The sequence below is a fragment of the Macadamia integrifolia genome, chromosome 8 (genome assembly GCF_013358625.1).
Source record: "Macadamia integrifolia cultivar HAES 741 chromosome 8, SCU_Mint_v3, whole genome shotgun sequence".
Classification (NCBI taxonomy): domain Eukaryota; kingdom Viridiplantae; phylum Streptophyta; class Magnoliopsida; order Proteales; family Proteaceae; genus Macadamia; species Macadamia integrifolia.
In genome coordinates this window covers 31,188,331-31,216,116 of record NC_056564.1, presented here as the reverse complement: position 1 = coordinate 31,216,116, position 27,786 = coordinate 31,188,331, and the positions used below count along the sequence as shown (strand labels likewise).

General features: G+C 38.5%; 1 protein-coding gene across 4 annotated transcripts; it reads left to right on the top strand.

Annotated features, from left to right (window-relative positions):
* The first annotated feature begins 55 nt into the window (after nucleotides 1–55).
* LOC122087095 lies at nucleotides 56–27,786 on the top strand. Of its 4 annotated transcripts, XM_042656085.1 has the most exons (12): nucleotides 57–540; nucleotides 1,142–1,219; nucleotides 6,616–7,378; nucleotides 7,538–7,932; nucleotides 18,367–18,452; nucleotides 18,574–19,130; nucleotides 19,463–19,987; nucleotides 20,109–20,946; nucleotides 21,063–21,293; nucleotides 21,415–21,539; nucleotides 21,771–22,201; nucleotides 26,127–27,786. In XM_042656085.1, exons 1-12 carry the CDS (start codon nucleotides 472–474, stop codon nucleotides 27,411–27,413), a joined length of 5,385 nt encoding a protein of 1,794 aa, XP_042512019.1. In that variant the 5' UTR covers nucleotides 57–471; the 3' UTR covers nucleotides 27,414–27,786. The 4 variants fall into 4 exon arrangements, with proteins under 4 accessions (XP_042512018.1, XP_042512019.1, XP_042512021.1 ...); XM_042656084.1 differs by having other exon boundaries at nucleotides 56–540; nucleotides 6,616–7,932; XM_042656087.1 differs by having other exon boundaries at nucleotides 57–544; nucleotides 6,616–7,932.

Genomic DNA, 27,786 nt, shown 5'->3' with positions numbered 1-27,786 from the left:
AGGAATCGGGGCCCCAAAAATCAAATCAAAACCCCACAAAAAGCAAAGAAACCAAAAATCAGGAATTTTAATTCACATTTCCTCAGTTAGCTGTAGAGAGAGAAAAAGAAGAGAGAGAGAGAGGGCTATTGTTGTTTGTGTTAGTAACGCGATATCGGTGATGGATTCTCCGGACCCTCTAGAGATTGGGAGTCAGATCCGTTACAATACCTTGGAGGGACTCTTCTGAATCTTGTGGGCGAATTTTTAACGCCATACGCCCACAACAATTCACAATTTCATTTCGGTTCTGCATATCTTCTTCTGATTCTTCATCTACCCATATTTTACACCTTTTGTTCTCGCATGGGTTGAATTCCTTGGACGACACAGAGAATTTTTGATTGCCCTAAGTTGTTGCTGAAGGTGGTGAAGCTTCGGCTAATTGTATCTGTTCGATTGGTTGGTTTTGATAATTGATCTTTTTTGGCAATGACGAAGCTCAGGGAACGGAACCTTAGAGAGCTCTACGGTGTCACTGATTTGCTTACGCAGCCGGAGGCATGTAAAGATGTTTACTTCGTTTGTTTTTTTTTTCCCCTGTCCAATTAGGGTTTCAGGATTGCTGTTTGAATTGGATTGGATGATCGTGTTTTGGGTTTCGAATTTTTATTTTTATGGGAGTTTACGGTTTGATGGTTTTCAATCTATGGGGGGAGTTGGGGTTTTGTGGTTTGTTCACGTAGGATATTTTTTGATAGGGTTTAGTTTTATTGGAGTGTTAGGGTTTTCTATGATGGAAGAAGTCGGCTTTGTTGAGTTTCAATTGAGTTTTTATGAATTTTTATTTTATAATTTTGATTAACCATTAATTGCGGTTATCGGTTTAGGTGGATTGTTTTGGACGGTGGTTCTTGTACTCGTTTAATTTCCCTGTACTCTGTGCCTATGTCTCACTGGGAAATATTTGAATTTATCTTGGTTTTGCTAGTTGGCATTTTTGTGCAAAGTGGCAGTCCTCAAGACTCGAACATTGGCATTTGCCCTGGCAGCCCAAACCTTTTCTTTCATTGCTCTAGGCAATGGCCCAAGTGTTTATGATCTGCTATTTTGGTATTTTCTTGTTAGAGGTAATTTATGTTGAATTTAACCTCCTTTTTAGATCACACCAGTCCTGAAAGGGAGTTTCCGTATACAAGGACCTGTCGATGAGGGTGATCTTAGCATTCAGACGCATACGGTGAGATATCATTGGCTACAGGGTAATTTCATGTTCAGTTTTTTCATCTGTTGATTTTTGCTTCATTATTTTTTTTGTCTACATCTGGAGAATTCTCCCGCAACACATTTTGCTTCAAGTTTGGTTACTTCAATATTGTGTAATGTAAAAGTTATTTGAGCTTCTGAAAGTAGAGTAGTTAGTTGAGGATTCTTATCTTTTAAGTTTAAGATTATCCATCATAATTATGTTTTCTATGGGTTATTCAAGTCTACAAGGCTCAAGCTATTGATTATCTGGGGAGCTGCATATTGGATGGAATTAATAAGTTTATTTTGGGAAATATTTTAATTTTCTCTTTACTTTTGTGACATTGGAAATATTTTAATTTTCTCTTTGCTGAAGTTCATTGGTTTACTTTGTTTTATAATTCTTAGGCTCTTTTGGTATCTTTGTGAGTCTGCTGTCGTTATTTGTTTAGCTTGTTTTGTATGCGAGTGCTTGCTTTTCCTGAATATTTGTACGCAACATTTCTTCATGTTGAAGATGTAGGGTGTATGTATTGTAGTTTCAGAAGTTTGTCATGCTAAAACATTGTTGGCTTATCCGTGAGTTTTAGGTAAGCCACTCATCTCCTCATGTGTTCTAATGCATTGAGGACTTAAAAATGAAACGATTCCCCTACAACCGGGAAGAGACAACCACCATCATAATGAACTAAAATCTAGTCTGACTTGAGTTCAAGGGTTCAACAGTTTGTGAAGTCCGTGATTTGGATTTTCCACATGACAAGAGGAACATTATATAATTGTATGTGCACGTGTGGGTTAGTGCATTTTTTCTGTTTTCTTTGGTATCATATTCTACATGCTTGAAGGATTATATTCTTTTTTGACGTTCCTTGTTTTGATTTGAACATCTTTTTATTGATATGGTTCACTTAGTTTTGAGGGGACAGAATATCCTTGTTAATTTTGTTAATTCCATTGAAAATCAGACCAAGTTATGCATTGTTGGGTACATAGTTGTCACAGTGTCTAGGCAACCTAAGGCGTTGGAGGGGGCCTGGGTGCAGCACCAACAAGTAATGCGGATCCGGATTCCGAAAACCAGAATCGGATCGCTTAAGGCCCACTTAATTAACAAATGGCACAAATTTTGTAACCAAATATCAAAAGGGAATGTCAGTTCTGTAAATAAGTTGGAGCTTCTAATAAGAAATGGTAGGATTATAATTTACTAAAACTTTAGATCATAAAAGAAAGAAGGGAAAGTGGACTGTAACGTGAGTGGACAAGAGGTAGAGTTGGAGTGAAAATAGAATAAAAGAAAGTGGAGAATATAACAAAAAGAGATGTATTTCTGGAATTTAATAAAATAAGAACATAAACCCACTTTTATGAGGTTGTCTTCAACCTCATGACAGCCAAGGGAGTCACGTTGGACACCAAAAGGAGAAATCGAGCTTCAGCTCTTGGAATCTCTTTGAACAGCTCTTAATCTCCAAATCTGTCGTAGCCTAGGCCTGCTGAGTTGATCCAAAAATTACAGTTCAAGAGATCCGGCAGAGCTGGATTGCAGGTTTCTGAAACGTGGGATTAGCGACAGTGACAGGTCCAGCCATGAATGGGAGGTCGATATTCTCAGTGAGAGGGATTTCAGCCACCAAAACCCTAGAATTTCTGATCACGCAGGTTAGTACATCCTTCGTTCAAAGTTTCAGAATTAATGGTTGGCTTTCGAGAGGGGTTTGATCCAACTGAAGGGCTGTTGGGTTAGTCCAGAACAGAGCATACAAGTGAAAGAAAAGAAGGGAAGATGAGAGAGAGAGAGAGAGAGAGAGGACCATGCACAGCAGCCATGGCTTCAAGCAAAAACTTCATTCAATTCTCAAAAATTAAGTTCCATCGTTGGTTACAATAGCACTATTTAAAGACAAAGCATAAACCTAGTTTCCTATTTTGAAATTGAATAAACTTGCACCTAAATTTAAAGATAGAAACAAAATCTCAATCAAATAAAAATAAAAATCAACTCTAATTCAGCTCAATTGTTTCTAATTCTAGAAAAAAGAAATAAATAAAGGAATTAAATCAATTGGCCAACTGCATCAACTCTCCTGGTCTTAAAAAACTCGACTTTGTCGAGTTAGGCCGTGCTCCCAAGATATCCTTATAAGTCGCTCGTCGATGTGGTGGCACGTATCTCGAAGCAGATAATGGGAATGCAACTCCAAGAGAAGGTAGAGTAGGCTGACATGGCACGGGAGCAGGAAACTGTTGCTGACATGGCATGTCTGATAACGCATGTGGCATCATTAAGTATGTACGACCTCCTTGCTTCACCTTGATGGTGTTTTGTGCACCATCGTAGAGAATACCGGCATTTGTTGCCAAGGTCGCCCTATAAGAATGTCGAAGTGCACTAACTGGGGGACTAAGCAAGACACATGGTATTGTAACGGCCCAAAATGTAGATGTATTCGAACAATTGTATTGGCCTCTTCTTGAGTTGTGGGTCCAAAACCTTACACGTGAATCTTCTTGAAGAGTTGCTTCTGTGGAAGGTTGTGTGCTCAAACAAATTCATTAGAGATGAAGTTTGCTTCTGCCTCGGTATCAACAAATGTATGAGTATCAAATAATCAGAGCCGTGTAGAAGAGTACCCTTTTGTCTGAAGAGAGGAGCCTTGTCAACTAGTTTGTTTGAAAAGGATGTAAGACTAGCGGAATGAGCTTCAACATCATCATCGTTATTGTAAATAGCATTGGCATTGAAGGGATAAGGATGTAAATTAGGCCCGACATCATCATTCTTCTCTGTTGGTTGTTTCTCTGCTACATTCACAGAGCGAGTCTTATGGGGCACTTGTTGGAGCACGAAGCTTTCTAACAAGTCTAAAATTACTTAAATCACAGTCGTAATGACAAAGTTTTGTTCCGGTCAAATTTATTTTAAAGTGAGCAATTGTTGTTAAAATCTCATGAATGAAAATAATCTTAGGGACATCAAAACAAATGATTATTGTACCACACTTTTTGTTTTTAACAATGTTTTAAAGAGTTATGAAATTTTCTGAATTGGAGAAAACCCAAGCATTTGGAAGTTGAAAATCGGCCTTACAAAAAAAAATCCAGTTTTGGTTCTTGGACCTGGAGGGTTGTCTTTTTATCATTTTGAATTTGATTTTACACTTTTTTTATTGGATTCAAATAGGGTGTATATGCTTATTTATGACTAATATCTTAAGTAAGGAGTAAATATTTTACATTTACTTAAATGATGTTTGACATAAATAAGTGCTGCATGTAGCACTAAGGTGGCAGTCGCCCAGACCCCAACTAGACCTCCTGGACACCGAGGTGGCACCTAGGCGACGCCCTGACAACTATGTTTGATTGAAAATCAATTGATCACGAGGGAGTGAAACCTATACTGGTCGTCTAGCTAGTTGAGTGATTAAAAGGATTAAAGTTGCCCCACTGCTTAGAATGGACCCTGCAATCAATTAGTGCATAATCAATTCATTTTCGGATGTTTCAATTTTCTCTTTCTCAAGTGTCTATTTACCTGCAGTACCACAGGCATCTTATTGTGGTACTGATTTAAAGGACTAAAACAGTACCAAACACAAGATTGAAATACAAAGAATAGATGACCGGATTTAGGAGAAATCAAATTAAACTAAATCAGATGGATAAATGGGGCTGAAACTCAAATCAAGTTCGGCAAACATGTAGGAAAATGGTTGCTGAAAATTAGAGATTGATCCAATGGTTGGATTAGAAGGTATGGGAGAATCCTAGTAGCAATAGGATAGGGGGTAAAACAGTAACTTAGCCGTTTGAAATAAAGACCAGGGAGGGAACAGAATTACATTCGATATTTAATTCTGATTACAGGGTATAATTATCAGCCAAAACAGATTAATTCTAACATAGAAATTGATTCAGTGAATAACTCAGTAAAACAGTAAAACATAAGAACAAGGGCAGCTTAGAGGTTTCATTGAATATACAGATCAACAAGTCTGATCTCTACCAAATTTGAATCGACTTCCTCTTTAGGGTTGAGGAACAACTGATAAAATTTTGGATAAATTCTAACAGCTGGATAGCGTAATTTCAAAAAGGTGTGTCGTACAAATTCCTGATAAAACAGATGAAAATTTCCAGCACTTGAACTTAATTGTTAATTGCAGAATTAGAAAATAGAATCAAGATATGCACTTATGCAGTATAAGAGTAGCAACACAAGAACATGAGCATTAGAACAATCTACCCGGGCTTCTCCAACTGCAAGGTTTTGATTGGAATCTCTGCAATCCCAGAGCTTCTCACTCCTCACTGTGTCTCACAGCATGCATACTTTCTCAGTAGCAAAAGGAAAGGCTCAAGACAAAATCTCATTAATCAAATTTGTGAACCAGGTTGTAGCCTCTTACAAGAAAACTTGAAAAACAGACTCAAAACACTAAAAATGAAAGGCCTAACCCAATTCTCAGCTAATATGGTGACATAACCTGACAAGGAAATTAAAATAATGAAAGAAACTGACTCAAAACAGGACTCTAACTATACTAATGAAGTAAATCTTGTTTCCTACTTTCTACCCATTTCTTAGGCCTGTTAAAGTGGCCTATTACAAAGAAAACCCGTGGGATCAAATGCCCACACCTAAATAACCCAGCCAAAGGCCTATTTCCAATAAAATAAGCTTTTTAGGTTACTTATCTGCATCACATCCTCTACATGTTACATATACCGTTGTTGAAAAATATGAAAAGGCAACCCTATAGACACAATGTTTGGACTGATGTCTGTTCTTCCATAAAAGAAGCATCCAACTCCTTACTTGATGTTTGCTTTTCTTTCATCCTATTGGGTTCTCTTTGAGAAAAGCACCAGAATGCAAGTTCGACTCAAATGAATTACCCTTTGCAGTTCACAGTTGGCCAGATGAATCCTTTTTTTATAGTAATAATTAGTTATTCCCCCTTCATCTTTTACAACCGCCAACTAGCACTGTATCTTTTATTGGACTTTGTTGCACCTGATCAAACCCATTGGTGCACTCATTGGCCTTTGTTGCACCCATAGTTGTCACGGTGTCTAAGAGAACCAAAGAGGTGGAGAGGACCTGGACGTCAAGGAGACACCAAGGTGCCCAGGAGATGCCTTGACAACTATGGTTGCACCCAATCAGAATTTTCAGTTTACTTTGATATTTCCAATCCAATTTTCTGTTTCATTATGCTGTTGGAAATTATCTCTTAATATATCTGTACTGTTGCTATGAGTTTCATTTTCTGTTTTTACGGTGGTTGTAGTTGTGCAGTTTAGAGCTATTGCATTTACAACATGACAATTTTTTTGTGTTTTCATTATTGCCTGAACATTGACTCTTTTTCTCCCAAGGGATCATCTCAAGCTGAAAAAAGATTTGGTAGACATTCTCCGAGTGAGAATGTTCAAATGAAGGTGGAATCAGGGACATGTAATGTGTGCTCAGCTCCTTGCTCATCATGCATGCATTTTAACCGAGCTGTCTCATTCATGGCATCAAAAACTGAGGATGAATTTTCTGATGAAACATTTCGGGGGAAGGCAAATAGTCGGTGTTCCTTTAATGATGCTGCTGTACTTACTCCTAAGAGCAGAGCATGCAATGATCAGCAACCTACAGCCAGCGAAACCAGTAACTTACTCAGTACCAGTTCAAGTCATGATTCATTTTCTGAAAATGCTCAAAGTAAAATTTTGAGAACATTTGAGACATCTGAAGATGTCAAGATGCTCCCGAAGCACTACTCAGCTGGAATGAATGGTCAAGATCTGCCTATTCCAAAAACTATTTCTGGCCAGAGAGCTGTAATTTCAGCAAGCAGTCATATTGCATCTAATTTGGATAGGAGAACCTTTTCAAATCAAGATCAGGAGCAGAAAGGTTCTGACTGCCATGGCGACAACATTTCATGTGTTAGTGGAGCTAATGATGCAGATCTCCCAAATGTTGATCATAATGTGGACATGGAGAGGAAGAATGTATCATGTTGTTCAGCTTCAGTTTGTAGCTACCCTCTAGGAATAATAGAGAAGAAAGTTAATGTTCACAATGCTTCAGGTTCTCTCTCTGATTTTCCTTGTGAAATGGAGGAGAGCCACAATGACTCGAGACCAGGTATGCTCTCTAAAGAATCTGTACCAAAAAAGAGTCATGCCATTACAGCTACTCTGGTTTTTCCTCATAAGATAGATTCATCAGAGGTTCCTTCCTCAAAAGATGTCTATGCTAGCAATAGCTCACCCAAAGTACAAACTTTATATTCTTCATATGCAGATGCCAAGGATCTAGAAGAGAACTCTGTTTCTCACTTTCGACGAGAACCTTCTGAATGTTCGATGGAACATATGGAATCGTCATTGGATAGAGTGGTAATAAATGATGGTGTTGCTGGCCAGAAAAATACTGCATGTAACTCTGGTGACATTCCTTTGAAATTGGAAAATAGCAAACCTAGCCTTGTCAGAAGTGCTTCTTCCGTTTCATTGAAGGTTTATCCATGCTTGGAAGCTGAAGTAGCCATCCCAGAAAATGAAGCTTTGAAATGCTTAGAAAAAAATGAACCAGTTGAGACATCCAGTGTATCAGTTGGGGTAGCTGATACACAGGACCCTCCAGTGCAATCCCAGCCCATTGATGAGAGCGATGGATCGGATATTCTGGAGGATGATGTAAGCACTGATTTTTCTTTGTTTTGAATGTTTCCCCCATTAACACCTCTCTCTTTTTCTCCATTTTGTACATTGATGAAAAGCTTTTCACATGTGTTTCATGTGAAACATATGTCTTGGGATTTGTTGCACATAGATGTTATTTTGTTCAATTTCTTCGAGGCATAGTTGCTGACCTTGTGGTTTGGTGATTTATAATTGATTCACATTTTTCCCACTGATGTGTCATGTGCTTCTGTTTCTGAGGAAAAAATTCTTAGTTTGGTGCTCCAATTTTCTGACTTGGTTTTGATTTTCTAGTGTTCAATGCAAATTTTTTGCAATGCTTGTATTCAAGATTTCTCACTTTACTAATTATTCTTATATATGAAAGCAAAAGGAGTTTAACTCCTAATACAATTGGCCTAGTAAAGTCGGGTATGTAGAGTATGGATTGTACGAGGTTCTCACAAACAGTTTCATCATTTGTTACTATGGGATCTCTTTTGTTTCATAAAATTTAATGCTTACTTATTGCTGAAAGAGTGGGTGTTCAGAAGGATAAGGGCCATAACTGCCACATAACTAACTTAGGTGGCACCTAGGCAACAAGGGCCCCTCTACCGCCTCTCCAAAAAAAAAAAAAAGGGGGAATTATCACTCCCCTCCCCTGAACTTTGGGGACATATCAAGTTTTCCCAAAGTTCAGGGAGGGGAGTGATAATTCCTCTAATCATAATAAAACTGACTATTTCAGTTACTTGGAGTCAACAAGTCCCATACGAGTTTCAGGCCTGAAAAAGACCAAAAATACATCCGTGACCCAATAACCTCCAGACCCATGCTTTCCCCACCTTCATCCCTCTTCCTTTGGGTGAAGCTTCCTAAGTTTGTCTCTTCGTGTGGGGTTAAGTGAAGAAAATGGGTTAGTTATTATGTTAGGCATGTGTGCTGGACTGAGAGTCCAGTAAGAAGGCGGAGAAGAGAAAGTGGTGGTTAAGGAGATGTAGGATTAGACTTGAGGGGGGATATTGTTGGAATGATTGTATGTGGGTTAGAATGTTAGATTAATAGAATGAAAACTTCAGGTTGCCTAATTGGTTTGAGATGGAATATATATGTATGCACCTGTGAAAAATAATGAAGAACTATTTGTGATTCGGCAGAAGTTGAATATAACAACAAACTACATGGATCCTAGCAACTCATTTTTTCCTTCTTCACAATTCTTTTCGAGTCATTTGGTCAAATTCTATTCAGTATTCTATTATGGTCCACATAATTATTATTGGGCTTATGTATGTTTGGGTCAGGTTTTAGGTCCATTACATGTATTGGAGTAAAATTGTAATTGTGTGAGGATCAGGGCCCTAGGGTTTTCTATATATTATCTTTGTGCAGAAAACCAAGGTTGAAAATATCGGGTTTTGACCCTTGGGGGGAACCGAAGTTTCGATCAAAATCTGGGAAATTTTGAAGAAACCAGGGAAATTTTCCCATATTTGTGGAAACTTTGGTTTTGACCCCCAAAATGTTTTTTTTTTTTGGCTTGATTTTTTGTGTACGTCCTATTTAGACATTTCTAACCCATTCACATAATTAGTTTTATGAAAAAAAGACCTAAAGTCATACTTGTGGTGTTGACCAAAGTTTGCTAATGTATGTTAAGTCGTTGACTGAAACTATACTACATAAGTACATAGATAAGTTATTAACCAAAAAATGTGAAATACATGCTTAAAAGTTTAAAACAAACAAAACATAATGTAAATGATCCAATATAAATAATAATATCACATAATTGTGAGTTATCTCTCAAGTCTCAACAATCAATACTCAATACTCAAACACTCAACACTCAACACTCAACACTCAACACTCAACACTCAACACTCAACACTCAACACTCAACACTCAACACTCAACACTCAACACTCAACAATGAACAATCAAACACTAAACAATCAATTCCAAGTAGAGTGTCAAAGTATATTTTATAAATAAAATGATTTTTGGGGAAGATGGGATTTACCTTTTTGGTCCAAGATCCCTTCTTTAAGTAGATTTGCTATGAATGTGCAAGATCCAAACTTAGAATGAAGATTTGCTGGCACAAGGGCAGAATCTTGAGTGCTTTCCCAAGTTTCCCACTTCATAGAGAAGAAATATAGGCAGAGGGTCGAAATTTTGAAATAAGAAGGCTTGGTTTCCCATTTAAGAAGGTTTTACAAAGGCTGGTTCAACCCATAGAGTCGAAACCCATTGGTCCACTTAAAAATTCCCACATTGTAACATTCCCACATTTCGGTTGCAATGTGGGAATTTTGGTTGATACTGGTCAAAACTAGTGACTTTTAAAAATCACATGGTATTTGGTATCGGAGTCCTGAGATACAATGGAAATATAGGAACTTTCGACGGTATTGGTCGAAACCTTGAACCATGGGGAAAACCCTAGACACACGCAAAGGGGATCACTTTGTGAGGTGGAGGGTGTATATAGGCATTGGTGCCGAACAATGTTAAATTCCTCGGGTTGTGTGTATTTTTTTCTTGGTTTCTTCCTCGTGGTTGCGCATTGTTCTCCAACAAATGGTATTAGAGTGAGGTTTGGCAGATCATTGTAGGGTTTGCATGGAGATATGAGGAAAGGGCTGTCTGCAAGGAGCGTAAGAAGGGTTTTTCCTGTTGTAGAGTGCTGATCTGGTTTTTCTCTCTACAATAGTCTACATCCACAGAGTTGTTGGAGGAAAAAGAGAAGGAAAGAAGGAAAGAGGTGTGCAAGTTGAAGCACTGTACGATTCTGAAGTTTGATTGTGTTTGCATACTTGTGGGAGGAAAGCGAGAAGGGAAAGAAATTTCGATTCCCTACCTTTGAGAGGAAGGGGGAGGAGGAAAAAGGTGCAAACTGCAAAGAAAGGTTCATACGCTTTGAAGAGAGAAAATTGAAAAAAAAGGGGAAGAAGTGGTGGGTACAAAACCCACCTTAAAAAGGAGTTCGTACAAGGGTTTCTTATTTATTATTTATTTATTTATTTATTTTTGAAAAAAGGGGGGGTTTTTGAGCCAGTTCTGTACGAGTTTGGATTGTGTATGGAAAATTTGATTTTGTACAGAGGATGCGGTATAGAGTTTAGGTATTCTTAAGGTTTTTTGGTGTGTTCTAGACTCAGTGGAAGGGATAGATTGGGAAGATTCTACTTTATTGGTATGTATTGTACGGGTTCGTGCAAAGATCAACGGTAATTAGGGTCGTTGAGGTTGGTGGTGGTTATGGAGGGTGTAACTTGGGTAAATTCGATGGTGGTGTAGGGTTTAAACTTCTCCATTCAACGCTTCAATGGCCATAATGACTTCACCTTGTGACAACCATGGTTTAAGATTTCGCTCTCGCCCCCCATCTTGCTAATCCAAAAAAGAGAGATCTCGCCAAATCTTGCCGATATCATGTATTTTTTCGCGGTCGACTCGGTAGTTGGTCTCGGTGGTCATATGGTCTTTGTAGTTCCTGAAACTAGGTACTTACCCTATTTTAGGACTTCTAAACACAATGGAAACATCAGTTTTTGAAAAATCAAATTTAAAATGGTACTTTGATTTCGTACCCTATGTAAGTAGTCTTCGGCTCTTCGGACCCTAGGCTAGTATGCTCTATTCCAAATCCACATTCCACAACGAACATATGACACACCATAATCTTAAGAATTTAAAAGACATCATAGATAATTACTTAATTGATTAACAATTAACATTGATGATTGATGAGTCACATTAATATACATTTGAAAATTTGAAATGACATAAGATAGCCTACTGATTGTGTTTCGATGAAAAAATGGGTTTGAGAAGATTTTTTTTTTAAATAAAAAATGGTTCTTGAGAAGAAAAGTAACTCCAAATGTGGATGAGGAGGTAATATTCTCCTCTTTAAGCTTCAATGAGTGTAGGAATAGAGATCCTCAAGCAAAAGCACCAAAATTCTTGCCCCTTAGTGCTTTTTTCTTTAAAAAAGTAGAGAGAGAGAGAGGTGAGATCTTGGCGAGATCTAGCGAGATTTGGCAAGATTTTGGCGAGATTTAGTGAGATTTGGTGAGATCTCGGCGAGATTTAGTGAGATTTGGTGAGATCTCGGCGAGATCTTGTCGTTTTTCTATCTCGCCTGTGATCTCGTCTCGCTAATCTAAAAAAATGAGATCTTAGTGAGATCTCGCCGAGATCTCGAACCATGGTGACAACAACGAGTGAGGAGTATCCTTACGTGGGAGGGGACAATCAAAGCTCTTTAGAAGATATAGGAAAAGCTGGACAAGATGGTGGGTGAGTGGCAAGAGTTAAGGGATCTAGCGAACAACACGATTCAGTTATATCTTGGGAGTAATACTCTTTGTGAGGTCATGGGGTTGGTGGATCCATATAAGTTTGGGCAAAGCTAAAGAGTAGGAACAGACAAGGTTGTTGACAAATTGATAGTTTTTTAAGAAATAATTATATAGCCTTCTGTTGTCAGAGGGAGCAAAATTTGAGGTACACTAAATGAGTTTAATAGGATATTGATGGAGTTATTGGTTCTAAATGTTAAGATCAAAGAGGAGAACTAGGCAGTTCTCTTGTTAGCTTCACGACCTCCTTCATTTTATCACAATGGGACCATACTGTTTTGTAATGATACTCTCAAAGTTGATGAGGTTATTGTTGCATTGCTAATGAATGAGACAAAAAGGAAAAATAGCAGTGAGCGGGCGTCAGAGGAGGGTAGCGGTTTGGTTTTAGTTGGTGGTTGGTGTAGAGGCATATCAAATGAGATACAAGAGGAGTTCAGCAAGTACAAGGGTTGCTCCAAGTCAAAATGTCGCAGAATAATTTGCTATTATTGTGAGGAGGAATGTTATATAAAGGGGATTTATCCAAGCATAAGGAGCATACAACAAAGAAGGAAAAGCAGAATGAAGATAAATCATCTAATACTACTGTTGTGGAGGAGTCCTGGAGTGATGGAGATATCCTTCACACTACTTCATTGGTTACACAATTTTATATTGCATTTTAGGTTAAAAAGGGCGTATCCGGTGCATGAAGCTCCCAAACATGCGAAGTCCAGGGGGCGAGAACTACGCAGCCTTATCCCAAGAACATTGAGAGGTTGTTTCGATTGCTTGACCACCAGGTCGCAACATTCATACCTAAACGTTGGACCAAGCGTGCCTCTTTTAGATTTTGGTTCATAATTCATTTCTTGCGTTCAATTATGGATCAATTTTCTATATATCATGCATGTGATAGTGGTACTGTCAAATTGATAAATAATGCGGAAAACAAGATAGTCGAGATTGGGACCGTAGGGATTTGCATGTTTGATGTGATTGTGCAAAATTTGATTAGGGTGAGGCATGTGCTAGATCTCAGGAAGAATATGATTTCACTGGGAACATTGGATACAGGAGGGGTTTGAAATACTCATCTAAAGGTGAGTTCTCAAGGTTTCTAGAGGGGATATGATTTTGATGCAGGAACATATGACTGAATCTATACAGATTTGCAGGGAGTGCTAAACAAGGGAACTACTGTTGGAACTCAGGCAAGAGGTATATGTGGACAATAGAGATTGTAGATGGTTCAGGCGATGAACAAGTACAATTCTAGAAGAAGCGGGTGTATTTCACTTTGGATTTGGTGAGTGGCAGTGGTCTCTCGGAGCATAATGCAGTGGTAGGAGAGGTAGAGCCTCATCACATCGTTAGGTGATGGTCAGCTATACAGGACAACCCCGGTGGGGGTGTGGGCCATGCCGTTGGGTATGGCAGACAAGCAGAGACAATGGCAGTGGTTGCTGACTTGGCATCAACGCTGGTCTTCTTTAGGGTGGCTTGCAGAATCCAAGCCAAAGTGAAGTTTGTTGGGTTTTATGTCTTGTATTCTGTTATGGTCCACATAATTATTATATTGGGTTTGTATATGTTTGGCTTGGGTTTTGGGTCCATTACATGTACATGCGTAAAATTGTAATTGTGTGGGGATTAGGGTTTTAGGGTTTTGTATATATTGTGTTTGTAGGTGAAAACCCTAGACACAAGTAAAGGGGATCCCTTTGTGAGGTGGACAATAATGTATAGAGTTTTTCTTGCATAGTGAAAAATCCCTTGTTCTCTTGGGTGGATGTAGACATTCATGCTAAACCACGTTAAATTCTTCGGGTTGTGTGTGATTGTTTGTTTGGTTTTTTCTCTGTGGTTGCGCATTTAATGCAAGACTAGAGCTGTAACAATTACTGGACCCAATCTCACAGCAGGATAAAAGTAAATAGCTCAAAACCCCACCAAAAGTCAACAAGTCAACCCAAAAAAGCCAACTTTCTCAGATGAAGCTCAAAATGTAGGAATCAATTCCCCCCAAAACAAGTATTAACACCCTTCGAAAGGTGAGACAGAATGGTTGGGTAGCTTGAGAATAATTAGAACAATTTGAATCTAAGATGGAATTTCTAGAAAACAAAAACTGAAAAAAAAATTTAATTTGTAGGTTAGGTCCTTCCCAAATTGAGATTGAATCTCCCCCTAGGGTAGTTTTACTAATCCTTAAAATATTATATCAATCAGGTGGTTGTATTGAAGCATAATTATCAAGGCGGCAAGGAAACCAAGGTGTTCGGGGCACAACCTTGGCAATTATGCGGCCGCAATGTGTCGCCTCGGCAAACGAAGATTTTTAGTGTTTTTTTTTTTATATAACCGTTTTATTTGGCACATATAGCATATTAAAAATTATATAATTATACTTATATGCTAAATAAATATTAAATAATCATACCAATGCGAGATATTCATTAGAAAAACAAATCAATAAAGTGAATGAACTAAACCATCATTAAGCCACATCAAGTTATCAAAAAATCAAAGCCACATCAAGTCATCAAAAATCAACATTAAGTCACATCAAGTCATCAAGATCAACATTTAGATAAATGTTTTTGCATTCTAATAAGTTTGAGTGGTCAAATGATCTTATTTTTATATGAGATTTTTTTGTGTTAGGTATAGCACAAAACCAGGTTTCCAAAAAGTCTAAGATTACTTAAATCTGAGTTACAATGACAAAGTTATGTTCCGGTCATTTAAAGTGCCTGAATGCTATTAAAATTGTCTGAATGAAAATAATTTTATGTACATCAAAACAAAAGGTTACTTTACTAGACTATAGATTGTTAGCATTGTTTTACCATGATAAGATTTATGAAATTTTCAGAATTAAGGAAAAATCCTAACATTTGAAAGTTGAAAAGCGCCCCTACAACCAAAATCCAGTTTTTGTTCTTGGACTAAGGAGTCCTTTTGGAATTTGATTTTTAAACTATTTTTATTGGTCAAATAGGGGGTATTTGCTTATTTATGGATAATAGCTTAAGTAAATGAAACAACAAATATAAAAACATTTACTTAAATTACAAATAAGTGCCAAAACAGATGGTGATAGTCGCCTAGGCCCCAGGAAAATTGCCTGGACGCCAAGGCGGCACCTTGGTGATGCCTTGATAACTATGGATTGAAGTTAATTTGGAAAACTCAGATAAGGTGCCACCTTTATAACTATGGATTGAAGTTAATTTGGAAAACTCAGATCTGAAGTAGAACATAGGAAAGAAATTAGGAGAATTTAAGTTAAATCAAATCTGTGGATCAGATCAACAATTAACCTAGATACAAGGACTGTCTTAGGGAGGCGTTGAATGCCCCAAAAGATGGAAGGAATATGATGGACAGATTCTCTAAAGGAAATCTCGTTTTCAGCAAAAGAGGCTGAAAAGCATGTTTTCTGCGAAGTTTTTTTGAAAGGGATCTTGCTGTGATTTAAACCCTAGTATGAACAACATGTAACTATTCAAAGAGATGAAAATCCCTCACAATCACAGGTTAAATTGAATCCCTCCTCCAATGGGATCTTCTCCTCCGCCTCAGCTGGGTCTCTCATTAGACTCCCTTCCCCGGTCGCTCCTTGGCACAAGATAGTCTGGTTTAAGGGTCACATTCCCTGTCACAGCTTCACCCTTTGGAGATGCCTTACCAATTGTCTCCCCACTCAATCCTTCCTTATCCATCGTTGTATCTCAGCCAACCCTGCTTGCTGTCTCTGCCCCTCGGGGGTTGAAGACATCCCCTATCTCTTCTTCTTCTGCCCCTTCTCTGTCAGGATTTGGAAATTAGTGATGTCAAAATGCTGGCCGAATTCCAGACCTATCCTTCCCTTCGATAGAGAATGTATCTGGATCGACATGACTTTGGATTGACATGACTTTCCCTGGCCCTTCCATTTGTGATATAGTAGCTAAACTGACTTTTTGTGCTACCATCAACCACCTTTGGATGGAGCGTAATATTCGTAGATGGTCCCCCAAATCTAGGACTCCGGACAAGATTTGGAAAGCCATCTACTTAGATGTTACTTCCAAAGTCCAGAGCCTCCTTAGCCCCCTCTCCCGGCCTATTCCTATATCCCCCAAAAATTCCCACATCATCTCCTCTTGGAACCTGTAGGTGGCCCTATTCCATCATGTTCGTCCCCCCCCCTGGGCCCCCCCGCCCAAATAGCCCCTTTTGTCTCTTTTGAGCGTTTGTGTTTTTGCTCTTTGTTTTTGTTGTTCCCCATTGGGGCTTGCCTTTCCCTGTTGGCTTAGGCTTCCCCCCCACCCCCACCTTTCCCTCCCTGTATTTTCTTCTCCTCTTGGTAATGAATTATTTATTCATTCCAAAAAAAAAAAAAAAAAATTGAATTCCAGCAAGCACACAAAGAACAGATAACAATACTTACTTCAGAAGGAGAACACAGTAAGAGAAGAAAGAAAAGGATAACTATGGCTTCCCACCAAAAAGGTACAGAATATTAATGCCCTTCAAGGATATGTCACCACCTACTGAATCGTACGGCAACCATTGAAGAAGAATTCAAAGCTTTACTCATCTTTTAATCACTTTAGATGGCTCTTACGAGCTATCTAAAGTGAAAACTAATAACAGTCCTAATGTGAGTAGGAAAGTAAAATCCTATTGCTAACAGCCAAACAGCCAACACAACTTAAAAGGAGACATAATTCTTCAAGGAAAGATCCCATGCTCAGGTGAGAGTGTTCCACATTAACTAAACAATTTAAAATAAAAGACTAACTAAAATAATGAAGTAGGTTTCATTTTCCACCTTTTAGCTATATTTTAGGCACATTAAAATGATTCGTTACAATGAAAACATATGGGATCAAAGGCCCAACCCATAGATAACCCAACCCAAAGCCTTTTTAGGTTACTTATCTACATCAGCATTGTTCCCCAACACCATCAGTATACCATCCTTAGTATCTAAAGTGATAGTTCACTACACTCCCTCCCCCATTCCTAATCGTTATAATTCCTCTGCAACTTTTTTTGTTTTGTTCAGGTTTCAGAATGATATAGCGCAACTGCACTAGTCTCAGTGTCATTGTAGCTTTTAAATGGGATTTGCTCTATATTCCTTATTTCAAATATTTTTGTGAATCTGTTAAACTAATCTATGTTAATGACTTGTAGAATTTCTATTGGAAACTAATTTTAATCCACAAATAAAAGTTATTGACCAAATCCCCTTCTTGATGCAACAATGAATTTCACTGTGTTATAAAATTTCCTTTGGATGTCCCATGATTTCCTTCTTCCCATTCACCAAAAAAAAAAAAAAAAAAAAAAAAAGGGAAAAAAAAGGAAAAAAAGAGCTGTAAAACCTTCATTTGAATTGATATTGGTTTATTTGAAAGAGTGAGCATTTGTTTAGTGAGTATCTTATGTCAACTAAAAATTGAGTTATGTATTCTGTGAATCTTGTTGTGGTATGAGAGAAAAGTGAATCGGGTTCTCATTTCTTTCCTATGTTTGTCTTGTTTCTGTTCCCGAGCAGAAGTAGAAATAAGCCTTCTGGTGAATATTAACCATAGGAAAATTTTCATATGTTTTTTTCTTTTAGTAAACAATTTCATATGAATTTTGAATTAGTGAAAAGTGGTTTAGTCAACACCCATAAATCTAGTCAAAATTGATATAATGGATTATTGTAGACTGTAAAGCACCATGCTTGTAATATCAGAGTTTTACTTTTCAAACACTACATGGCAATGGACAACAAATAGAATTCGATGAGTTTGCTTTACATTGTTGATAACCTTGTTAGCAGAGGTTTGTTATATGCATGCTGATAAAGTAGATTTACTCATGTCTATCTGCAACTCCAAAAAGGGATATGGGGCAGCATTTGCTTAACATGATAGAATCTAATCTGACCATTGAAGTGTTTCTCCTGATAGAATGCCGTATTCAGTGGAAATTCAGTCATCACTTTTTTTGGGAGTGCATCCTCATTTATGGAATATATGCCTTCCTCTCTTCAGCTGTATTGGTTGAATAAGTTAGTGTGCTAATTATCTTTTGTGATCTGGAACAGGTAAAGGTTTGCGATATCTGTGGGGATGCCGGTCGTGAGGAAATGCTTGCTTTTTGTTGTAGGTGCAGTGATGGAGCTGAGCACACGTAAGCTTTATAGAACCTTTGACTTGTATTGGCATACATGATGGATTTATAGATCTGCTAAGTACATGCATGTTTCTATCTTTTTGGATGAAAATTTGACATTGTGTTTTCTTTGAGATAGTTATTGCATGCGAATAATGCTGGATAAAGTTCCAGAAGGTGATTGGCTGTGTGAAGAATGCAAGCTCAAGGAGGAAACTGAAAAACAAAACCTGGATAAATTGGAAACAGCATCTGGTACCTCAAAAGCATCGTGTTTGAATGGAAAAGATAATTCTGGAGGTGAAGGTATAGTCTGTTCAAAGCTTCTTTCAAACTCGGATGTCAAAGAATCAAAGTTGGATGTCAAAGATTCAGATACCGAGGGAACCAAAGTTGGTTCTTGTCACCTTGTCCCTGCTAAGCGTCAATCAGACAATATTGAAGTTGCTTCAGCTGCAAAAAGGCAGGTTTATGAAACAAGTGTTGGATCACCGACAACATCCAGCCCAGGAAGAAAAGCTGCACTGTCTCGCGACAGTTCATTCAAGAACCTGGATAAGGGAAAGGTTAAGCCATCCCAGCCAATCCCTTTCTCTGGGAACCACACCGCCAATAATTCTCAGGATACTGAAGACTCTCCTACAATTTCTTGTCATAACTTGCCAAGGATTCAATCGCGACTTCAGTCGCCTCGTGGTAAGCTTTTTATTTGTGAAGTCTTCAAAAATGGTGTACCAAGTTCATGAGGCTCCCGCCACTACGGGGTCTGGGTAGGGTCATAATGTACGTAGCCATACCCCTGTGCTTTGCTGAAACGCTGTTTCCTGACTTGAATCCGCGATGGAGCAACCTTAGCGTTGCACCAAGTTCCACCCTCTATTTGTAGAAGTCTTCATGAAACAGATTTCAAAGAAGCCTTTCATATCCATTACATTCCAATAAGCCTTTCATATCCATTACATTCCTTGTTGGAAACACATGCACTTTTTTGGCACTCAATAAGTCTGTAAATCTGTGGGTTTCTACAGGAACTCTGTTGAAGTCAAATTCATTCAGCACTTCAAGTGCGAAACCAAAAGTAAAATGGATGCAGGAAGATGTCTCTCCAAAGAAAAAACTGGCCAAAGAGGTATATGTGAATGACCCAAAAAAGCAGGGAATTGCGAAAGCAATAAGCAAATCTATGTCCTTCAAGACTACATTAACTGGCCGTTCAAATGCAACTGAAGCAAAAGTTAAGATGCTTCCTTCCAATTTCAACCGAACTGAGGATCTAAAAGGAATAAAACAAGCAAAAGAGCGGACTTTAGTCGAAAGGAAGAGTTCTTTTAAATTGGATCGCCCACTTGTCAGTTCAACAACTGCTCTTTCCAGTTTGTCTAATACAAAGGATGATCAAAAGACTACATCTCGTGCTGAAACTATGCCATCACTTTCCTCTGCCGCCAATTACCATGATCTGAAGGCTGTTCAACCTGATGGAAAATGGGATGCTTCTGTGAAGCCAATAAGTCTTCTTGGGAAAAGAGGACCAGAGTCTACAAATGCTATGGGTAGACTTTCCACTTCCTATTATATTTAACCGCAAAGAGCTATTCTTATTTTTTTTGTTAGTTTATTTTTTATACCATGTGTTCTAGTTCACTGTGATATTTGTTTCTTTTTCTTGGTCAGCTGGATTTGGTGAATGCAAGAGGCCAACCTCATCATCCAGTGCCCTTGGAGCTCTATCTTCTAATGGAAAGGGCACTTCTGTTGAACTAAAGCCAAGACAAGTTGTCCCCAAGGAGGAACCGATTTCAAGTTCTACCTGGAACACTTATAAATCTGGAAGCAAACCTGATGTAATTATGCAAGATGGCTTGCCTCAATCTCGGGAGTCTACAAACCAGGAAGGAAGAACTAGGGAGCCTCCCATCAGTCGCTCAAGGCCAGTTGGAGGTAAAAAAATACGATGTAACAAATGTAAAGAAATAACCCTTGGAGCACACTGTTGCCCCATTGGCAGTCCTCGGGACTCCGTTTTTGAAGCTTCTTCTCCAAGAAGTTCATGGGAGGTGATGGGTAAAAGTACTAAACTGAAGGAGGCAGTTGAAGCTTCTGTAATGAAAAAACCTGGACTATACAAAAAGAACAAATTGGGTGATCAATCTGATGAGTTATCCATGTCAAGTACTGACTTGAGCTGCGAAGTAGTTCCTAAGGACCAGTTATCAACTTCTTCAAGCTGCTTGAGGAATTTGAACTCTGGCAAAGGGACAAATGATGGGTGGGAGATTATTGGGAGCCCTGCTACCGACTCAATTGAGACCATTAGTGTCATCGATGTGAAGCAGCATGTTGCACCCCCAACGGAAGCGTTATGCATCTCCAAAGCAGCGGAACTGGATGCTGCTGCCACTTCGAATGGGAATAAAACGAAGACCTTCATGAGAGAATCCCATATTCTAGCTTCTCCAGGGGCTTCTCAATCACAGTTTTCAGCTATTCCAGAGCATGATTACATATGGCAGTATGATACTTTCTGTCTTACTGTTACATCATTTTTGTCAAATATATGGTATCCATCCTTCTTTGTGCTTTGCATATTTATAAATCTGATTGTGTGCTTCTGTCACTCTCCTGCAGGGGTAGTTTTGAGGTGCAGAGGAGTGGGATGCTTCCTGAACTCTGTGATGGGATTCAAGCACACTTGTCAACTCGAGCATCACCCAAAGTTCTTGAAGTAGTGAACAAGTTTCCTTCTAAAGTCCAGATGGAGGAGGTACCTCGTCTAAGTGCATGGCCATTACAATTTCAGGAGCTCCCTGCCACAGAAGATAACATTGCTCTTTACTTCTTTGCCAAAGATCTTGAGAGGTTAGTTCTGACTGTACTCTACTTGAATGTCTCGTTTGCATGTTTTCTTTTTCTTAAAGCTAGAGTCGTTATATTCCATGCTGATGCAGTTCTGTGATTTTTTTATTGTCTTTTGATACAGCTATGAAAGGAGCTACAAGAGCTTGTTGAATAATATGATTAAGAATGATTTAGCTTTCAAAGGAAACTTTAATAGCATTGAACTTCTGGTTTTCCCTTCATTCCAGCTACCGGAGAAATCTCAGCGTAAGGCATTAACATCAGAATCTTCTGCTCACATTGAACCATATATAATTTCTCCATGCATACTTGTCCTTACAACTCAGCATTGTTATAAAACACTGCCTTTTATTGAGTCTCTCTCTCTCTCTCTCTCTCTCTCTCTCTCTCTCTCAGTCCTACGTAGTATCTCATGAATCATGATAGATGATGAGCTTTTATCTTTACTAAAAAAATTGATGAAACTGGTCTTGGCAGGTTGGAACATGTTATTTTTCTTTTGGGGCGTTTTTAGGGGAAGGAGGGTCAATTACCTGGAACGCATACCTGTCTGTGAAAACAAGCTTTTGCAAGCCATTTCAGATGTTCCCTTGGATCAAGATTCATCTGGTCATGTGATGTCTGTATCTCAGATAAATTGTTCGTCTGGTCAAATGGATGAACATTTATCTTCATTCATTGGATCATCTGGTGCACAGCAAGCAGCCAAATCTACTGTCTCATCAGACTTACTATTTTCTGGAGGAGTGGATTTGAACTGCGAAGCAAAAGTATCTTCTCCTGATAGGGAATCTCTGGATTTTAAGTCAAATTTTGATGAGCATAATAGTGGTCTCAACGCCTCTCCCTTGTCAAGGGTTCTAACTGATGTCCAATGCACAGAACTGAAAAGCAATGGCTTGCCACTGGTAAAGCTTCATTTCTTGTGCTATCTATCTGATTGTCAATTTTCTTTTCAAGTTTGTTTACAACAATTGATTGTTTAATTTCTGTGTCTTACTCTTACCCATGTGTGGAGATACTATAGAACAAGCTAGCATCTTTGTCCTGGAGTTTATCATAATAAACTGTTTGTAACGTACTTCATGGAGTTGTGTAGAATTTTCTAGAGCAGTGCAGCATAATTAATGTCAATTTGTTTGCTTTGCATGTTTGCTCTTGTAATTGATGGACTCGGGATAAATGATGCTGGTGAATTTACAGTATCTGTAGGTAATGGGCCCAAATAGAATAATTAAGAGATTAAAAAAGAAAAGAGAAGGAGATGTAAGCTTGATCACCATGAACATAACTAAGGTTTAAGTATCAAACCACTTGGGGGAGAACCATTCCTGTAACCTTTCGATGCAAAATGTGTTGTTACAATAACCATACCACTTGTGCCCATGATTGACATTTTAGAAGACTTTATAACATGACTAAAATTGCATTTAGGATCATTTCTTGAATGCTTAACCCCTTTCCTAAATAAATAGTAGTACTAATCTAAATAATAAACCCAAAATAGCACTCACAATCTAATTAGACTTTTTTAAATAGAAATATAGAATTCCCATCTCTGATTGTTGTTACATGTTTAGAAAGGATATATATATATATATATATATTTTTTTTTTTTCTTAAAATTAGTTAATCAATTTATTGCAAAGAGAAGAAGAATATATACATACTAAGGCGGCCTTCTAAGAAGACTCAGGGCCACCACCCCAAGACCAAAAGAGCTGTAACCAACTAGGAATAAAAGGTAATACTAAAGCCAAAGAACATCAACTAAAAACACAAGGACAAAAGGCCCGGCCACTAGAGTCAGTTCAATGGAACATTACTCTTCTCAACTCACATAGGATGAACTCCCCATTTCTGAACCAAGTGGAGGTTCCTATTGGAATCCAACCACATCAGGATATCAGCTCTGCACTCTTCCTCAACGCCCACTTTGATATCTCTAAGAATGCAGGATAAGGTTTTCATCTTATTTCTGAATATTCAGAAGTTTCTCTCCCTCCAAATGTGGGCAATCGTCGTGCAAAACGCCAATTTTGCAATACTCCCAAATGAATCCATCCTTGAATGTCTTGCTAATCCACCTTGCTTCGAAGAGGATACCAGCCCCAAGTCTTCTAGAAGGAGAACACAAACTCAAAATATCTCTCCATATTTTTTAGTCGAGGAACATTAAAAAATTAAATGATCCTTATTCTCTACCCCTGCCCAACAGAAGGTGCAAAATGGGGCTGCCAACACCTTGCATTTTCTGAACTGATCCTTTGTAGGGAGACCATTCACTAAACACCAAGCAGTTATTGAAGGCCTAGGAATACAGTTGGGGAACCATATCGTCTCCGCCCAATCTACTTCTAGAGACACCATCTCACAATATTATGGCTGATTTTGTAGAGAATGATCCAGACGGGGATGCCGTCCACATGATAGAATCATCACCTGAAACAGTGTGTCTATGGATACCGCCAAGCTGCCCCAAACCAAACCAAGACCAAGATCTTATGAAGTGGGAGGTCCATGATTCCAATTACCATCAATCAGAATGGTCTGCACCAACGCTAACCTAGCAGATCATGCATCATATCTGATGCCGTCCCCATATCTGTGGAGGTGCACCTCTGCAGGGTGCCGAGGGTCAAGCCATAGAAAAGGAGAAACTCCATTCCCCATAATGTGGTGGATGAAAGGTTCCACATGATCTCGATAGTTCAACAAATTTCACCAAACAAATGAACAGTTTTGAATTGGATGAACAGTCCAAATGGAATCCATTTTCAGGTATCTATGTTTAGAAATTTGGTCATAGCTTCCAATATAGCTTGGAATTGCTAGTGTTTCAGTATCATTGGGAAGTTAATATGCTACAAAAGTGATGTAGATCGAGGTGCTAAGTCAAAGAACCAAATCTGGTTTAGTTTTGTCTTATCGAGCCAGCCCAAGCTGGCCCAATTTTGGTGCAATTCCGGTTCTCTACTTCAGCCATCAAACTGGACCAAGAATGGACTAATATGTGTTATTTTAAATGTCCAATGGGTTGTATGGAACTTGGGCTTTATATTTTTGGGTTTACTTTTGTAATGGGTCAATTCCCCAAAATTGGGGATTTAAGTCCTATATGGGATTAAATAGTTATTTTATGTTTCCTAGTCAATAAGGATATTATTTTTCTATATTTTGAGTATTCTAGAAGTCTAGTTATGTCCTTTATTTCTGCTGATCTGCAGTGAGCAAGTTATTACATATTAGGTAATTCGAGTCTTAGGTCAGAATTTTTGAGTGTGCAACTTCCAAATCAAATCTTTGAAAGTGGGCAGGATTTTGAGGGTTTGTTGAGGATTGTAGGACCACTTGATCCAAATTTGAGGATCATCCGATGCTTTCATCTCAAGTTCTTGAAAAATCACCAAAATTTTCCTTTTTCTGGGAACTAGTGTAAATCTTAACCCAGATGGAAGAATTTGTTCAGCTTTTGATGGTTGGTTCCCTCGTATAAGATCTCCATTCGATCCAAAATTTAGCTTCATCTGAAATGTGGTTTGTGAGTAATCGAAATCTCCTCTATTAAGCCCTATTTTCCAGATCTGAGTTTTCTATTGAATCTGAACTTGATTTGTGTGTTGGAGTTATCCTATTGGGACTAATTACCCTTTGGTAATTTAGTCTGACATCAACAACACCAAAAGGATGCTAAAAGGATGAGTTTGATCTTCCAAAGATAGACCCAAAAGACAGTGATGGAAATAACTACTCTAGGGTAATACAATACTCCCAAACACCATAAATTATTAGATGGTTTATCTTACCATAAGAATTCTTCTCTAGGGTGCTCCTGCATCAATGAAGCATCATATGTTTGTGAATAGATGCATAGCATAATTTAGCTCTACTATATTTGTGTGATATTTTTGTTAAAGATTCTTTTGATGCATTTGGAGCAGCAAATTTTCCTTTGTTTAATAATTGACTTTGGAAGCGATATTGTTCAAAATTATTTTATGTTCTTCCCTCCCAACTATCGAGAAGGTAGTCAGGACAAAGATTCATGCATATGTCTAATACACCAACGAGTTTGAATTGAACACTAAAGGTGATATTTGCATTTCGAGATTGGATCATCATTTCGTATTCTGACTCTGTTTCTGGTACTTGGACATTCTATCCTCCTACAGGTCCCGGTATCCTGCAGCAACTTGAGTCCCTTTCTTTGTTTCAATTAATGGCAATTGTAAAATTACTTTTTTTAATTTTCAAAATGTATAATATCTGTTTGAAATTGGAGTATCCTTATCTGTATCTGATTATTTTTCGAACGGATTTGGGTAGTTTCCAGTAACCCATTTTTTTAATATGGATTCCCCTAAACGGATATGAACACAAATTGAATACAGATTTTTGACTATCCATTTACTTCCCTAATTGTAAAGTTAGATTCACGACATAGAAGTACAATAGATTTATGATTTATGTTTGTTTTTTTCCCAAAATGTGAAAAGGAAAAATGCGAATACCTTCACTTCATTCTGCATGCAAAATCTGGTGCTTATGCGAGGGGCCATTATGTAAAGTTGTTGAAGTAAATTTGTCTTCTTTGTGGACAAGCCAAAGTTTCTTACTGCTTAGGAATTGTCATTCATATGCTTTAAGTAATTGGTTAATGTTTTTCTGATGCAGAAATATCTTGGTTGGAATAGTCTATAGTATTGTGGCACCAAAACTCTTTTTGGAAGCCATGCTCTTTGTTGTTGATTAAATGTGGGTATAGCTATGAAGTATAAAATTCATCTGGTAGCCTGTACAATATTTTTTAATGTGTACTTGTTTTTTCTGTAGGTAGAACAGATAGATTTAGAAAGCAAACCAGATGGAGGGCTTCAACCAACTGTACAGGTGAATAGACAGAATGGTTCCTTCATTAAAGGTAAAATGGTGTCTACAGGCCTTGCACAGTGCGGCAGTTCGATTGACGGACAAGATACTCTGTCTCTGTCGAAGACGCTTCCCGTTGATACATCTCATACTCTAGGTGTTGTAGTGAGGAACACGGGCAATGAAAAAATCCAGGAAAGAATAAATGACCACAGCCGAGATCAAGTGACAGTTCAGAATAAAGTCAAGGATGAGAGAATGGTGGACTTGATGCTTCCCGTTGATACATCTCATGCTCTAGGTGTTGGAGTGAGGAACACAGGCAATGAAAAAATCCAGGAAAGAATAAATGACTGCAACAGAGATCAAGTGACAGTTCAGAATAAAGTCAAAGATGAGAGAATGGTGGACTTGAGTACTGCTTGCGTGGAAATCACAGCGAATGGCCCAGTGGAGAAAGAATGCAGCAGTTGGTGGGAGTTCTTCAACAGGAAATGTCTGCACCCAGAATTCTCTCATATGGTCTCACGAGCTTCTGGTGAAACTTCAACTGCCAGAAGTCGACCAATGCCATGGAAAGAAAAGGAGTGTGTATTAGTTGACGGAGAAAGTGAAACTAAGCAAGCAACCCCATGGGAAGAAAAGATGGCAAGTGTATTAGTTGAAGGAGAAAGTGAAAAGAAGGTGAAGCATTGTTTCAGTGAAGCATTTGTTTGTAGCAGTTCCAAGGGTCAAAGTTCATCAAGTGCTAGTTCTGCGGCCCATATACATAGGCTTCCCGGTTTCCCTGTCAAGGAGCAGAGATACGATGGAGCCCATGAAGATGTGATGATCCCTGAGAACTTGAGAGCCATTGAAAGGCATTTCTTTCCCATGGATTTTGGTCCTGTGAGGGACGACAGACTTGGGAGCACCTCTGTACCATGGAAAGCTCCATCATCAGGCGATGATCTTGAGTTGGAATTCCCTAATCTTGAGCTTGCTTTAGGACCCAAACAGGGAAGACTTGCTCTTTTTGGGCAGACAATCAGTGAGGCAAATAACAATGACAAGTGTCTAGAATCACTGACGAAAAGGAAGGATAATGTTGATAATTGTGACAGTGCAGCTTCTCTTGCACTCTCTCTTGCCTTTCCTATCTCTGAAAAGGAGCATATTCTGAGGCCTGTTTCGAGGACGGAGCAGATTTTGCCTGAAAGGCACCAAGTGAACACTTCGCTGCTGCTGTTTCGTAGCTCCTCAGATACATAGAGATTGTGGTGCATACAAACTGTAAATTACTGCCTGTGGATGCTCCCCCAGTGTATACCAATGATCATCAAGGTCCAAGGATGATCTTCTATGGGTTCAATCAGTGAACCCACTCATCTGTTCATAGCCTCACAAAATCCTTTTGTAATTTTTTTTTTCCTGCCTTTTCTTATTTCCCTTATTTTGGTTCTTCATTTACTTTTAGTTTCGAGTGTGATAGTTACGGCTGTTTGTATATAAAGAGAATGAAAGCCGCCAAGTCTCTAAACGACATGTGGGGCATTGCAAAGGATGTCTGTAAGTTGAGATTCCTCTCTCTCGGTCATTCCTTTTTCTGCCCGCAGTTTTCAATAGTTTATAAACTTTCTCCAGA